The sequence below is a fragment of the Thunnus maccoyii genome, chromosome 5 (genome assembly GCF_910596095.1).
Source record: "Thunnus maccoyii chromosome 5, fThuMac1.1, whole genome shotgun sequence".
Taxonomy (NCBI): Eukaryota; Metazoa; Chordata; class Actinopteri; order Scombriformes; family Scombridae; genus Thunnus; species Thunnus maccoyii.
The window spans coordinates 2,161,996-2,178,143 of NC_056537.1; the positions used below are offsets into that span (position 1 = coordinate 2,161,996).

General features: G+C 40.3%; 2 protein-coding genes across 4 annotated transcripts in view; one reads left to right on the plus strand and one right to left on the minus strand.

Annotated features, from left to right (window-relative positions):
- iqub (IQ motif and ubiquitin domain containing) lies at nt 1-15,126 on the minus strand. 2 transcript variants are annotated; one of them, XM_042410786.1, is made up of 13 exons: nt 14,616-15,126; nt 13,661-13,771; nt 12,775-12,909; nt 11,658-11,825; nt 11,413-11,588; nt 4,911-5,066; nt 4,580-4,790; nt 4,315-4,490; nt 2,692-2,862; nt 1,801-1,977; nt 856-1,104; nt 568-753; nt 1-263 (listed from the first exon to the last, which is right to left on the minus strand). In XM_042410786.1, exons 1-13 carry the CDS (start codon nt 14,830-14,832, stop codon nt 66-68), a joined length of 2,331 nt encoding a protein of 776 aa, XP_042266720.1. In that variant the 5' UTR covers nt 14,833-15,126; the 3' UTR covers nt 1-65. The 2 variants fall into 2 exon arrangements, with proteins under 2 accessions (XP_042266720.1, XP_042266721.1); XM_042410787.1 differs by having other exon boundaries at nt 14,643-15,125.
- The window catches only part of LOC121896783 (ankyrin repeat and SOCS box protein 15-like), a 17,384-nt gene continuing 15,887 nt past the window's right edge, over nt 14,652-16,148 (plus strand). The window contains exon 1 of one of the 2 annotated variants that reach the window (XM_042410801.1): nt 14,652-14,739. The gene's annotated coding sequence lies outside the window, so the exon portion shown is untranslated. The remainder of the gene's footprint in view (nt 14,740-16,148) is intronic. The other variant, XM_042410803.1, reaches the window with a different exon arrangement.

Here is a 16,148-nt window from a genome sequence, read left to right on the forward strand (position 1 = left end):
TGAAACCATCAAGACTTTTATTTTAGACTTCAGACGACAGAAGAAAGAAAACTACAGGGTGTCTCCTAATGAGCCGAGGCCGGTGGCGTGTCGGTGGCGTGCTTGCTTGTCGCCATGGTGATGGGCTTGGAGATGAGCTGGTTGCCCAGGGCAGCAGTCGGCTGAGAGTCCAGGTATTCAGCCATGACCGGGATCTGACTGAAGTGGCGCCGAGCCAGCGTGTGCTTGTGTTCGATCCTGCGGATGAACGTCGCTTCGTACGCCTGAACACACACAGGAGGGAGACTTTAAGAAACGTAAACATCCTCCTCCTGTGCAAAGATGTATTTAAAAGTTCATCTGGTGCTGATATGAAGCTTCAACTGTTGAAATGAGTTAAATCAAGTAGATATCTGTCTTTCTGAAGCCTCATATGAGCTTCACATCAACTTTTAAATGCATTTTTGCACTAAATGACTGTGCACACACTGTGGATTTTGGCCCCCATCAGCCAGTATGAACAGGAGGAATGATTACAGCGAGGAAAACTCATGTTGTGGTGTGTAACTGTTAACTGTTGGAACAGACCTTGTGGACGTCTTCTACTTCCAGGTGAGCTGAAGTCTCCTCTTTGGACAGCAGGATGCAGTTCCAGGGGCTCCAGTCCCTCTGACGCTCCCAGCGGACAAACACCAGGTTGTAGAGGTCACTGCCGGCGCGGAGGGCTGAGCGGGACGTCCAAACCACCTCCACCAGGTACCGCACGTCCTCCACCTGAGAGGATAAAACACATGCAGGCTTTAGGTTTGGAGTATCTGAACGATGGAAACATCGCAGCAAACTCCCGGAGACTGACAGTAGTGAACGGGAGGTCACCTGCAGCAGGAAGGGGATCTTGGCCTCCTCGTTGAGCCGCTGCTCGTCGGCTCTCAGCCTCCTCAGGATGTTTTTGTAGAACGAGAAGTCGTTGCGGGATCGAGCTATGTTGTCGAGTCTGGCGCAGTCCCGACACTGACCGCTCAGATGGGCGCTGGCGGACGAGCTGAAATCAGCAGAGCGCAGGTAGCGCTGACAGCCGTGGCAGAGGAACATGTCGTTCTTCAGCTGGGACGGGTTCTGGGGAACCTGGTATAGATGGTAGAGTACATGAGGAAATTCATTTCATACAGTTCTTATTAGTATAGTTTTTTATTGAATCATAACATCAGTAGTTGTCCTATTCTCGTTTCCTTTGGGATGATTAATAGTAGTAGTAGATGATTAACCAGAGGCTGCCATCCATCAGAAAAAAAGGGAAGTCAATAAAGTCATTGATTTATCAAAATTAAGGCCACAACTGATGATTATTTTCATTATCGACTGAACTCGATCAGTTGTTTGATCAATAAAATGTCAGAAAATGGTGAAAAATGTTGATCACCGTTTCTCAAAGCCCAACATGACGTCTTCAAATGTCTTGTTTTGTCCACAACTCAAAGATATTCAGTTTAATGACATAAAGGACTAAAGAAACCAGAAAATAATCATATCTAAGAAGCTGAAATCAGAGAATTTGGACAATTGGAGAATGTTTTCTTAAAGAAATGATTAATCAATTATCAAAATACTTAGCGATTAATTTTCTGTTGATTGACTGATGGTTGCATATATATCTCCTCTCCAGTCAATGGTAAGACCTTGTGTTTGATTAGTTTTCTCTCTCAGTCATTGTATTTCTGTATCAGGATCATTTTCTTCTAATACTTCTCAGCTGTTGTATCTGGAATATGTATCCATACGACTCCAGACCAGATGAAACCACATCAGTCGCTCTCTGCTCACCTTCAGCAGCTTTGCCACCTCAGGGTTGAACGCTGGTGTTTTGATGTACTGGAGGAACAGAGTGGAAATCCTCTTCCTCAGCCCCGCCAGACTGGCCGCCTTAACACCCCGCGTCATCAGGTCCACTTCCCTGTCGATCAAATCCACCATGTCCCGGGTCACCTGACACTCGTGCTCCTGTCCAGTGAGGATAAAGACGACCACACATTAACACCGCAGTGATCATATATATGGTAGAGTTACAATGTACAGATCAGAGGACTCTGGATAACAGCTGATTAACTTTAGAGTGGATTATTTCTCCAGACTCAGACTAACTCTCTACCTTTTTACTTAAGTGCTAATTCTATAATGTTAGACAGTGGTGGAAGAAGTATTCACATCCTTTACTTAAACAAAAATACCAGTACAGCAATATAAAAATACTCCATGGCTGGTCTGGTTCACACCAACCCTACTGGTGAACAACAACAACAACAACAACAACAGGTGTCAGCGTGCCCTGAGAACCACGCGGTTCTCATAAAATATGCGACTCAAATATTCTTTCAAGGTTTATTTATGCTACAGTGCAGGTGTGTGGAGACACAGAGCAGGGCAGGGCTAATGATGCTAGATGCAGGGCAGGTGTGTAGATGGACAAAGCAAAGTACAGGAACCAAAACCCAGAAAACACAAAACTCTTCATAATAAACCGACCTGCATAGAACCGACACAGAATAAACATGAAAACAACTCAAATACCCAAGAAACACAATCTGTCATCTGCAACAAACAAAACCAAAAACCCCAAAACACAAACAGTCCAAAAACACAGAGTCCATGACAGAAAGTCTGTGGGAGGAAAGTCTGCACCCTGTGTGTGTGTGTGTGTGTGTGTGTGTGTGGTACCATGACAGTGTGTTTGAGTGTCATCAGGACTTGGAGCCTCTGCTCCTGGCCGACAGCAGACAGGCTGATGTTGTTGTACAGATCCCGCAGCTCTCTGGCTCTGATGGTGTGTTGACTGTCCATCTGGATCAGACGACCGTCTGCTGCTCGCCACTGATGAGGAGCTGCAGACTGAAACACACATTATCACACTGTCAGTAGTACTGCTGACGGTACTAATGCTACTGCTGTTAGTACTAATACTACTGTTAACACTACTGCTAATGATGATACCGCTAACACCACTGCTGATAGTACTAATGCTACTGCTGTTAGTACTAATACTACTATTAATACTACTGCTGATGGTACTGATGCTACTGCTGTTAGTACTAATACTACTATTAATACTACTGCTGATGGTACTGATGCTACTGCTGTTAGTACTAATACTACTATTAATACTACTGCTGATGGTACTAATGCTACTGCTGTTAGTACTAATACTACTATTAATACTACTGCTGATGGTACTGATGCTACTGCTGTTAGTACTGATACTACTATTAATACTACTGCTGATGGTACTAATGCTACTGCTGTTAGTACTAATACTACTGCTAATACTACTGCTAATGATGATACCGCTAACACCACTGCTGATAGTACTAATGCTACTGCTGTTAGTACTGATACTACTATTAATACTACTGCTGACGGTACTAATGCTACTGCTGTTAGTACTAATACTACTGTTAATACTACTGCTAATGATGATACCGCTAACATTACTGCTGATGGTACTAATGCTACTGCTGTTAGTACTAATACTACTATTAATACTACTGCTGATGATGACCCCGCTAACACTACTGCTGATGGTACTAATGCTACTGCAGTTAGTACTAATACTACTATTAATACTACTGCTGATAGTACTAATGCTACTGCTGTTAGTACTAATACTACTGTTAACACTACTGCTGATAGTACTAATGCTACTGCTGTTAGTACTAATTCTACTGTTAATACTACTGCTAATGATGATACTGTTAACACTACCGCTGATGGTACTAATGCTACACTGATGCACCACCACGTCTTCTGCTAGTACTTCCATTTTCTTCCGTCCTGGTACCAGTGATCTGCTTCTCTCTCCTACACTGCTGCTACTACTCCAACCTGAGCTGAAACTATTCATCGATTGACAGAAGGTGAATCAGCAACTACTTAGATAAAAGATCAATTATTTCAGTCATTTTTGAAGCCAAAATGCTCATTTGATCTCCGTCATGAGGACTTTTGCTGTGTTTCTCTGTCATTAAATATTTTTGGGTTTTGGACTGATAGTTGAAAGAAAAACAAACAAATTGAATATGTTACTGGGAAAAATTGTGATGGGCATATTTGACTAATTTCTGTTGTACTTGCTTGAATTTGACTCTTTCTGACTTTTTCCTCTACTGACATTTTATAGAGTAATCAATAAATCAATAAATTGAACCCTAACACCAACATCACGACTATTTAGAAGTGAATATCTAAGTGGAAACTGTCTGGATTGAGAGAGCTGGGAGTGGAGGAGGAGGAGGAGGAGGAGGATGAGGAGGAGGAGGAGGAGGAGGAGGAGGGGTGACCTCTAACCTTATCCAGGAAGTTCCTGACAGTTTTATCGTAGTTGTTGTTCTGGACGGCGATGCGATGGCATCCGATGGCGGCGATGAGCTGCGTCTCCTGTTCCAGCAGCAAGCAGAGAGCTGCCTTCCTCTCAGCTCCTCGCAGGGAGGAGTTGATCCGCTGCTCCTCCTCACGCCTCCACTCTGTAATGTACAAATATTTTAATCATCCACACATCTTACAGCTCAGCTGTACAACAGAGTGAGACCCCCGCCCCCCCGTCTCAGCCTACTCTCCAGAGCGTGGTACAGCAGGGTGAAGTCCTCCCTCCTCTGTGGGTTCAACCAGCGGTGGCGGCGGTCTCTCAGCTGCTCCTCCTTCTCCTCCCTCCTCCTCCTCTCCTGCAGCTCCAGCCAAGCCAGCCGCCGGTCCCGCTCCCTCCTCAGGCGCTCCACCGCCTGCTGGGCCAGCCAGCGCCGAGTGAACGCCTGCAGACGGATCACCTGAGAGGGAGACGAGAGGAAAACCGGTTCATTTATTGAGTCTAACGATGATGATTAAGTGGAAAACAAAAGACAGAAATGTATGTATAAAAAGACATTGTGCACTCAGGGTTCACCCACAGCTCTCAGCCTCCTGTCATGATACTCGTCAGCAGTGATGTAGTTGCCGGGGGCGACCAGCTTGTCGTTCATACAGGAGACGTAGCAGCCGATGCCAGTCATCTGGGTGCTGATGCTGACCGGACACTGCTGAGTCTGAGACTTCAGCTCTACTGTCTGACAGAGAGGAAGAGACATGGACTGAATTTAAAGATGCACATTAAAGACAACATATGCAAAATAATAAAAAAGAGAAGTGAGAAAAAAAAACATCAGATAAAACATCTCAGATCCCTCCTCGGATAGAGGGATCTGAGACAGCTGAGGTTTAAAGGTCAGGTTTTAAACACACCTAATGCAGGTAACTGATGTCATATTCTTAGTGGCTAAAACTGTGAAAAATATTAATTAAGTTGTATAATTCAGCTGCAGATGGATGAGCTGTGTAATGCAGGGAGGCAGAGTGGCTGCCAGCGCACAGCTGAGGTCACAGGCATCAGGCTGTTAATTGAGGTTCACCGCAGGCAGGATGAGCTGGTGAGTAACATTTCCCATTTTCAGGCTTGTGACACAGATTGATGAAGCTCTTGTAGCCTGAATGACCTTCTAAGTATGGAACCGTGTCAGAGTCCAGAAGTACACAGCACACAGATTTTACATGCACGGATCGGGGAATCTAGATAGCACACTTATCACATGACTCCTGGTTGAATCACCAGGAAAAGCAAAAACTGAGCTGAAAAAAGTCAGTTTCATTAAAAAAAAATCATAAGTGTCCATATGAAGTCAACTATCAGTCATTGCTGTAAGAAACGTCCAATCAGAGAGCTTGAATGTAGGTAGAGTTTGAGCTTTGGAGAAATTATTGGATAAAATTCAGACATTTAAATCAATTCACTTTAAGATTTTGGATGAGTCCAGTTGCTGAAGGCAGCTGAAGTCGTTCCACATTGATCTGTCAGACCTAAAGTTGAAGCTTTTCCTGCGAGGACACGTCAAAATGTCTGCTGTGCAAAAGGTCTCAGAATCAGATTCATTTAGAAACGATAAGAAACAAGAGAGGTCTGATGCTGGACAGAGATTTGACAGGAAAGAAAAAGAAAAACTGCTGATCAAGCAAACATGTCAGTTAAACCTTAAAGGTGTCAGTGTGTTTTAGATAAAAACACACTGACACCTTTCCAACATAATGACCCAGGAGTTTAATGCACCAGCTGTTTATAAGTTCAAACTTAGCCTACGTTACTGATGGAGATTTATAGATCACTACATTAGTACAGATTGCACCACACAAACTAGTTTTAACATACAAATCAGTTACTAAATATTTACATGTGTAGAAATGCTTCCTGAAAGTCAAAAGTCAGGGCTTTAACCTGCTAATACGACTACTACTACTTCCTCCTCATGATGACATCAGAATGTCCGCACATGCTCACAAACAGCCATCTGCTCTATAGCCTTTGTTGCTAAGGTGGTTGCTAAGGTGGTTGCTAAGGTGTTTCCATGTGTTGTTCACGTTGTTCACTCTCATATTTTGAATCTGATTCAGGCTCCAACATGTACGGATGGATGTGAGAAGTTGACATTTGGAGTAAAGAAGGAGAAAAAGAAGTGAAATCCTGCTACTATAGTTTGTTTATGTAGCCTCCGGCTTCCTGAAGCTGACCAATCAGAACAGAGTGGGCTCATCAGGAGGCGGGGCCTTAAAGAGACAGGAGCTAAAACAGCCTGTTTCAGACAGAGGCTGAACTGAGGGGCTGCATAAAGGACCAGTAGAAGATAAATAAGGAGTTTTTAACTGGAAATCATGAAAAGATATTCCAGTAGAGCCCCAGAATATAAACATAGAGCTGGAAATATGCGGAATATGTCCTCTTTAAGAAAGACTTTACACACAAAGTCGGTGATCCAATCCAGTTGACTCCCATGTGTATCTTGTGAGTTGAGCAATACATACAGGAATGTACTTTTACAAGCATCAGCTCCAGTCACTAACTACTGCACCGTAATAAAGTCAAAGGTCAGAGGTCACTGTGCTGTGACAGCTGATTTAAAAAAAAAGAACATGTACAGGCACCACACCATTATAGATTCTTGTTTCTCGTTAAGTTCATTTCCTGTTTATTTTAGGTTAGTTTGAGGGAGGTGTAGAGGAAAAATGTAAATGGGACCTGATTCCCACATAAATAAAAAATTAAAAACATTCTTATTATGACCAGATGATGCAATGGATGATGTGTTGTAAAAACAAATTAGAGCTATAAGAAGAAAGAGGGAGATAGGATCATAAGGCCAACATGGCTGCCGTCCTGTGATGTGTAAACAGTCTTTACTGTAGGTGACAGGTCATCTCATCACATCGCTGACGACACCACAGAGCAACAAAGAGCCGAGGACGTCTCATTACTGCAACCGTGTGCGTCTTCACGTATGTGCAGCTGTAATGAGCCGACCACCATCGTTAAGAGTGTGTGTGTGTGTGTAGGTGTGTATTTGTTCTTGCACATTCATTTGTTTAGTAAAACAACAATTCCTTGGTACATTATCTTTGAGGTGGTAAACATCTGATCTACTGCTGAATGTAAAAATGTCCAGACAGCTCAGATGGAGCTCAGGACTCACGCAGAGGACGGCGACTATATTACAAATGATTTCACTGGTTTATTGGATGTGTTTAGAAAAACAATGAACATCAATTACCGTTACATCCCGACCAGTTTGGCGTGTCAGAAGAAAAACATCCAATATACAAACAGTTGTGGGCGGCAGACAAGACCGATGTGTCTGCAAAACCTCAGACATGAACGACACTATTGGTGAGACTCATTAATCTAACGCCTTATATTTAAAGCACTAGCATTAGATGAGAGGTTGTAGAGTAAAAGAGGTGAAACTCAACACGCTGTACATGAAAACATTTGTGATTTAGGAGAGGTCTGTGTGGAAACCAACACAGTCATTTAAAAGTCTCTTTGAAGCTTCTATTCAGCTTCATCAGTCTGAGTTAGTCATATCAAGTGGATATCTGACACATTTACAGTCTTTTTAGCATCAAATACCTTCTTTGTGTTTCCCTGTTGAGCTGTCTCTTTGTTTATTTGGGCTCCTGACTGTTATTTTAAGACAGACTTGAAAAATGGTGAACCCGTCCTTTAATGTTTGGCTTCCTCCCTATTTAGTCTGAGATTTGTGTGGGCTGTGTGGGAGTGCGAGACAGAGCCTGAAAGCGGGTTTCTCCCAACAGAAAGGCAAACTCTGGCAACTGTGAACCACACAGCTGGTCTGTAAGCTGCCAGCTGAAACCTTCAGCTGAAAAGTCTGAGACGATGATCATAATTATATCATAATTATATCATAATAATGTCATTTCAAGGTCAAGGTGGCTACAACAGTAAGGTGGCAGTGAGGTTTGCAGAAGGCATCTTGCTTCAGTGCAGTCTTCAGTACACAAACACACACACACATGATGATGTTCCAGCAGGTCTTTTGTAAGGGGAACAGGAGTAGATCTTGGCAGGAATTCCTGGGAAATAACCAGGTTTCAATTCCCAGCATTCAACCGTACTTCTGATTGGTTAGCAGGTATTCAAATCATATTCAGGACGTTCAGGTTTACTCCTACTGGGAACAGGTTTCCTCCTGTCAGCTTGTTCCCGTAACTTTGCCAAGAACAAGCTGGTACATCCTCACATCATTAAGATGGACTGTTTTCTTTCTGCAGACTGATGAAACTTTTGGAACTGTGGGATCACTTCAGCAAAAGTGGATGAAAATGCAGATTCCACGTTGTTCTTTGTCATATTGCCTGCCCTCGATCTGCAGTGCTTTAGACTTCCTGAATGACTTGCATCCCTCAAATAATGTGACATAATGTCGACTGTGGTGGAAGAAGTATTCAGATTCTTTATTTAAGTAAAAGTAGAAATACTGCAGTGTAAAAATACTCCATTACAAGTAAAACGTTACTTTGGTAAAATTACAGAAGTATTATCAGCAAAATGTACTTCAAGCATCAAAAGTAAAAATACTCTTTTTAGAGTATTATCTTATAATAATATATTATATTATTTGTTTTTATCACATTGCATTTTCATGTTGTAGTTCATCAACGTGAAGCCAATTTTAGATACTTTGATAGATTACTAGTAAAAGTACTGCATCATATTATATACTGTAATTGTATATGTTGTTTTTATAATAAAAGTAATAATAATAATACACTTCATCTATGTAGCACCATTCACACACTAATGCAGCTCAAAGTGTATAATACATTTTAAAAATAGGAAAGAAAAGAGCAGACAATAATAAAATATATATCATTTTATGTCAAATCTTCATCTGAAAAGTAACTAAAGCTGTAAATAATAAATGTAGTGGAGTAGAAGTATAACGTAGCATCAAATGGAAATACTCAAGTAAAGTACAAATACCTCAAAACTGTACTTGAGTAAATGTACTTAGTTACTTTCCACTAATACAAGTCGATCTCAAGTTAATGTATCACTTGTTTATCTGATAAAATAAATCCATAAGCCTCAAGTCCTTCATTCTCAGCGTCTGGGTCGACTCCATGAAGATGTCGGGGAGATTTTACTGTCCAAAGTCTGAAAATGTCAAATTTTGCAGTACATACAGGTACAGAGAAGCATCAGGTTAAACATGGATATACACTCTGTTCCCAGTTTATCAGGTCCACCTAGACATCATACAGCAGCCCTGCTATAAGTCCGACCTTCATGAAGGTTATAATGTTCAGCTTTTTTTGAAACTACCTCCCAGTATAACACAATACTACTGCAGCACACAAGTCAGCAGACTGATTTTCTTGAACAAAAACTGTTGATGAATTTTTCAGGAGGAAAAAAATGCAGGAAACCTTCATCCACATTCTTTCTTGATAGAGCTGCTAACTGAAAGTTATTGATCTGTTTCTATCAGAGCAGCGATGGCTCCTATAGTCTGACTATAGTCTTTAGTTTATTTTTACTCAGGCAGCATCAACAAAAGCTTATTATTGTTATTATTATTTATTTTAACTGACAAAAAGGAAGAACTATCTGTATATATCAACTTAATGCCTATAAGTAAAGAAATCAACCTAAAAATTGAGCTGGAAATGATCAGCAGTGATGTAAAATATGTTGATTTATCAGTGGTGGAAAGTAACTAAGTACATTTACTCAAGTACTGTATTTAAGTACAGTTTTGAGGTACTTGTACTCTACTTGAGTATTTCCATGTGATGCTACTTTCTACATTTCAGAGGGAAATATTGTACTTTCTACTCCACTACATTTATTTGACAGCTTTAGTTACTTTTCAGATGAAGATTTGACACAATGGATAATATAACAAGCTTTTAAAATACAACACATTGTTAAAGATGAAACCAGTGGTTTCCAACCTTTTTGTCTTTTGACGTCTTACAAAAAGCAGTGTGTAGTCGGGGTCACATTTCACATGTCTATGAGTTGTTAACAGCTCCACCAAATAGTGATTTTTCCCTCTAAACTTCTCACATGCTTTCATTTCAATAAATGTTCAAATGATCCAATATTTCAGCAAAAATCAAAGATTAGAGAAAAAGTCCAAAAACTGAAAACAGATTTGTGTATCAGAACTTTGTTTTTTCTTCTTTCCTCTCCCATTAATCATCTCACCACCCCTCAGATTTATCTGCTGACCTTTTGGAGGGGCCCGACCCCTAGGTTGGGAACCACTGGACTAAACTAGCTAACTGTATATAAAGTAGTGTAAACTAGCTCCACCTCCAGCAGCTACAACAGTAACATGCTGCTCTAACACTGATGCTTCACTATTAATAATCTAATGATGTCATATATAATAATATATCAGTCAGAGGGACCAAACCACTACTTTTACTGCAATACTTTAACTACATCAAGCTCATAATACTTATGTACTTTTACTGCAATACTTTAACTACATCAAGCTCATAATACTTATGTACTTTTACTGCAATACTTTAACTACATCAAGCTCATAATACTTATGTACTTTTACTGTAGTAGGATTTTCCATGCAGGGCTTTTACTTTTACTGGAGTATTTGTACATTGTTGGTACTTTTACTACAGTAAAGGATCTGAATTCTTCCACCGCAGGTATTTAAGAGTAAGTCTGAACTAAAATATTGTTTAATTCTTAGATTTTATTGATGTTCCTCTTTAAATAGAATAAAGTCGGAGTGAAACTAATTATAATAAAGCTTCTCAGAGAGGTGTTGCTGTGACCATTCGTCTTCTGGTTCAAGAAGCTCATTTACACTCTGTCTTTCTCTCTGTAATTAGATTGTTTAATTTGCACATGGAGTCATGTTCTGTCTCATGCCTGAGTGAAAATGCTGTTTTGCAGTAATGAGTGACCTTTAAACGCACCACACACACACACATCCAGCTTTAAACAGCTGTCTCCTCAGCTGATATCATTTTGTATTTTGTTCTCCTGAAAACTAAAGCTGCCACTGATTAGTTTTGTGTTGAAGCTCTGTACTGTACCTGTGTGTTGCGGCTGAAGACGACCACTCCTCTGTCAGGTCTCCTCTTGGGCAGAGTCTGGACAGCGGCGTGGTGGTACTCCGCCCCCGTCAGCCGGTGTCTGTAGCCGCCCAGAAAGGCCTTCCGCTGGGGGGGACGCTCGATCTCCACCACCACCTCCTGGAACCCGCCGTCATCTGGAAGTCAAATCATTCATTTAAAGTTGCATGAAGAGATTTTCTAAATCTAAATGAAGGTGTCCGTACCTGTTTGAACTCGGACGGTGATGACGTCCGGCATGTTGTCGTGCTCCGGGGGGCGAAGGGGTCGCAGCGGGTGGGCGTTCGGGTCGGTGGAGCTCATCTCCATCCGGGTGGAGCCGTGAGGCCGGACGCCGAGCTCCATCAGGCTCTGCTGCTCCTCCACCAACCTGCCTGCAAAAACCAAACACAGACTGATGAGTCTTACTGACCGTTATCATCAGTCAGAGCACTCAAGAGGAATCTCACAGCCCACACTGCTGCAAATTAGTCTTTGGAATTATGTTTCCAAACAGACTTCAAGATTTCTTTGCAGTTCAGGGCACCTGAGACGCAGGTTTGTAGAATTCTATTAAAATTCATTGATTTCCAAGAGCCGAGTGATCTAATGATGGCAAGAAAAGAAAATCTGGTGATTCATTTATCTATAAAACATATCAGTCAAATCCAAAGCATGAAGAAACCTGTTTTGCCCTTCAGAGTTTGTTACTATACTTCCACCACAGCTCAACAGAGAAACACTGTCTGAGGAAACACAAAGAAGGAATTTGATGCTGAAAAGACTGTAAATGTGTCAGATATCACCTTTGACCTCCATCACTTCCATTGAAAACACATTTGAAAGATCTTTTAATATCCAGTATGAACAGGAGGAATGATTACAGCGAGGAAAACCTCTTTCACTGTTCATATGGACACCTGACTGCTGGTTTAACACACATTTGAACCCATCCTTTAACTATCAGTGCAGCAGTAGAAACAGAGTTTAACTATTTTTCATTTTCACATCAGAAATTGATTAGAAACATTTGTGAAAAAGAAACATGTTGTTTATCTTTACTAAAATATCATTTCAGTAAAATTCTACATAGCTACTTTTATCAATGTGTCAGTTTTAGGGATGCAGGAAGGCTGAGGTGGTTTTAACTTTTAGGTAACACTGGTCTAACGTGTGTCTTACTGGCAACACTGAGATGATTGTATGTCTGTCTGTTTTGACTAACAGGTGTCAGACTGGGATCAATGGTTACCACAACTGACTTAACACAACGCATCAAACCTTTTACCTGTCAGCAAAAAGAACAACATCTCCTAACGTTTGTTGACAGACGTACATACGTACCATCCAGAGAGATCTGCAGGACCTCTGCAGGAACTCTGAGCTCCGAGGCGAGGTGACGCTTCAGCTCCTGAATGCTGAGACCGATGGCGAAGGCCACAGTCATCACGTGACCTTCAGGAACCAGCACCACCTTCACTGCAACCACACACACACACATTCATTGAAATCTGTGATTATTTTATTTTGTTGGGTTTTATCATGAGTCTGTTTTTTAATTACTCAGTCTGTATTACTTTCCACAAGGTTTTCTTTTTCATCATGTAATGGTTTAGTTTAGTTATGTTGGTGTGATGAATTTAAAAACTTCTTTCTTTGCTTCCTCTTCATAAATCTCCTCCACGCTTCCTACGTGTTAGGAGATCTACTTTAATCCACTTCCTTGTGAAAGCTTTCTTTGTCACCGCTAATAGAGGTTTAACGAGATATTGATCCCCCTCTTTGTTGTGTCAGATTACCTAGAAACAGCACAACACATCTTAGCTACTTCATAAGCTAATACCAGTGAGAACACTGCCCACACTTCCTCCACAAAACCTTCTATTTTCTGACAGATTTGATCGCTCTGCTATATCAGAATATGTAAAGCTGAATTTACAATTAAATTGAATGATCTGTGAAGAATGGATTTGGGGGATGTGTTACACTGTCAACAGATCAGTCTGAGTCGGTCCAGATGTGATGCAGGTTTTATTCTAATACCGGAGATAAACTATCATGTAGAAATCAACAGAATTACATTTTGAAGATTAAATCCCACGAGGCAGCATCAGTCTTTGATATGAACACAGCTGTAAGGTTTTACATCAGAATAAAACCAAACCGTAAAGCTGTAAGTCTTTGGATCTGACATGTTTGGTGTTGAGCAGTAGCAGGAAATCAGTCTCACCTGTAGCTGTTGAGTTTCCAACATCTTCTGCTCTCTGAGGCTCTCTGAGCTGCTCGCTGTTGTCGGGCAGATCTGCCTGAGTTTCAGCCTCTTCCGCCGCCGCCTGCACATCTGGACAGTGAAGACATTTAACAGACACCTGTCAGACTCTAGATACACAAGATCATTGTTGTAGTCATGTGATGTCACTGTCTGCTGGTCCACCGCTTTGGTTCATACTGAAATATCTCAACAACTATTGGATGGATTCCCATTCCACTACATCAAGTTCATAATACTTATATATATATATTTTTACATTACTGTGTTGGTACTTTTACTTACAGAAGCTGACAGCGGCTGTGCTTGCAATTATTGTTTTTTTTTAATGCCGTTATCTCAAGATCATGAGTTAATTTTTTCGTTATCTTGAGAAAACAAGCTTTGTTATCTCGAGATAACGAGATAATAAATCCATGTCATTCCTCCATGCATTGTCCATTATAATATACATCTATAATAGAGCTCTCATAATAGTTATTAGAAAATTGCTGTCACAAAAGAAAAATGTTAGTGGTGTAAACTGAACCATAATAATAGCCGATGGAGTACACTATGCAGTGAATGGTGAAGGTTATATTTATATATTTATTTATTTAATATCCTGAGGTTTTGAATGATTGACTCATTCATGCATTCACACTTCTGCTGTCAAGTAGACACAGCATACTGTATCCATGAAAATAAAGAATACATAGTGTTAGAAATCCAGGATAATATGACCTCTCAGCCTGGCAGTCCGAACAATAGAAAGGTCGGAGCTTTGTTTTCTCGTGATAACAGGTTGATTAGCTCGTTATCTCGAGATAATAAAGCTCATTTTCTCAAGATAGCTGTATTAAAACAAATAATTGCAAGTGCGGTTGTTCTCGGCTTCCGTATTTAATTAAGTACAGGATCTGGAAACTTCTCTCACCGCTGCTGGAAACACGTCCTGCCTCACCTGAGGTCGACCCGGCAGCCTGCGCCTCCTCTTCATCACTCCCCGGCCCTTTGTCGTCCTCTGGCGGCTTCTCTGCAGCACCTCCACCTGCTTCTGGGTTTGTGTCTGTGTTTTCCTCCTCTTCTTCTTCTCCCTCTTCTTCTCCTTCTTCTTTCACCTCCTGCTCCTCCTTCTCTCTGAGCTCCGACATGCTAGTTTTAACTGACCGGCTAATGCTAACCGGTTAGCTTTGTGACTTCAGGTGAGCTGATAGTTGATAATAATCCCGCAGAACTCTGTGAACATGAACAACGGTGACTCGGTGAGAAACTGATCCACCGTCAGTTGTTTTAGCTTCTTCTTAAATCCCGCATCTGTTTTATTGTCTTTATTTAACAAGATTTTTGACTTAGCAAGCGTAGCTAACACTGTCCTTCTAACGTTAGCTTGGTTACCTAGCAACGCCAGAGTTTATACGTTGCTACAGCAACCGTAAGACACATCACTCCTCCTGTTAAACTAGTTACGTTGTTGTTTTACTGATTTTTTTCTTTAAAAAAATGTTTTCTTTGATATCTTTGACAGTTAAATGAAAGATTATATCAAATAAATACTATGATTGAATAACTAAATAGTCCATATTATAATATACATTTAAAACGATATAATTTAAAAATAAAATAAATCTAAATTGATTTTAATTTGATATTTTTGTAATATAAAAATTGAAAATTATAATTGAATGATTAATATGAAATTGTAATTATACATTTATTATATACATTTTATATTTTATTTTTTAAAACAGCCAAAGTTTACATACATAAATGTGAATCTTCTTTTGAAAATTACATCTGGAGTATTTTGATCACAAGCTGTAGATCTGTGTTAATACATATTAATTATCCCCCTTTTGATTCTCTACAGTACATATTTTTACCCCCATGACTCCCTATTATGAGACATATACAATATGTCATATTTAATTTTTGAAAAGTTTTAAAACTTTGCTGTACTTTGCAGTTAAGTCACGTTGTCAAGTTGAGTCACTTTACTGAAGTACTTTGCTTGAGTGAAGTTTTTGAAGTGCGGAGAAAACTTTCATACTTTTTTTTAACTTCACCTTATTTAGTTTTAGCTGTAAGAACTTTGCAGCTCTTACATGTAGAACATAAAAATGATCCACTGTTGCAATATGAAATATGAAGACTTTATTAGACATTATTCACAAAAACGTTCACATTAGAGGGCAGTTATGAGGGAAATCTTAATTTCATCACATCGAGTATAGTTATGTGCTTTATATGAGAAATTGTTACAGCACCTGGACTCACCTGATGTCAACCTGCCTCACCTGGAAAAACTTCTAGTATTGACTTGATGGATGCAGTTTATCAGGTTTAGGTGAAGATGAGGGAAGAATATTCAAATTAGAGAAAAAATATGAATGTGAAATATTGAATCATTTGAACATTTATTGAAATGAAAGCATGTGAGAAGTTTAGAGGGAAAAATCACTATTTGGTG

Bases quoted from the DNA above. Each gene is read 5' to 3' on its own strand.
- iqub (XM_042410786.1), bottom strand. From the start codon at position 14,832: ATGTCGGAGCTCAGAGAGAAGGAGGAGCAGGAGGTGAAAGAAGAAGGA. The intron at 12,910-13,660 runs GTGAGACTGATT...GTGTGGTTGCAG, and splicing joins TGGAAACTCAACAGCTACAG to TGAAGGTGGTGCTGGTTCCT. The intron at 4,491-4,579 runs GTAGGCTGAGAC...TGTACATTACAG, and splicing joins GCTGTACCACGCTCTGGAGA to AGTGGAGGCGTGAGGAGGAG.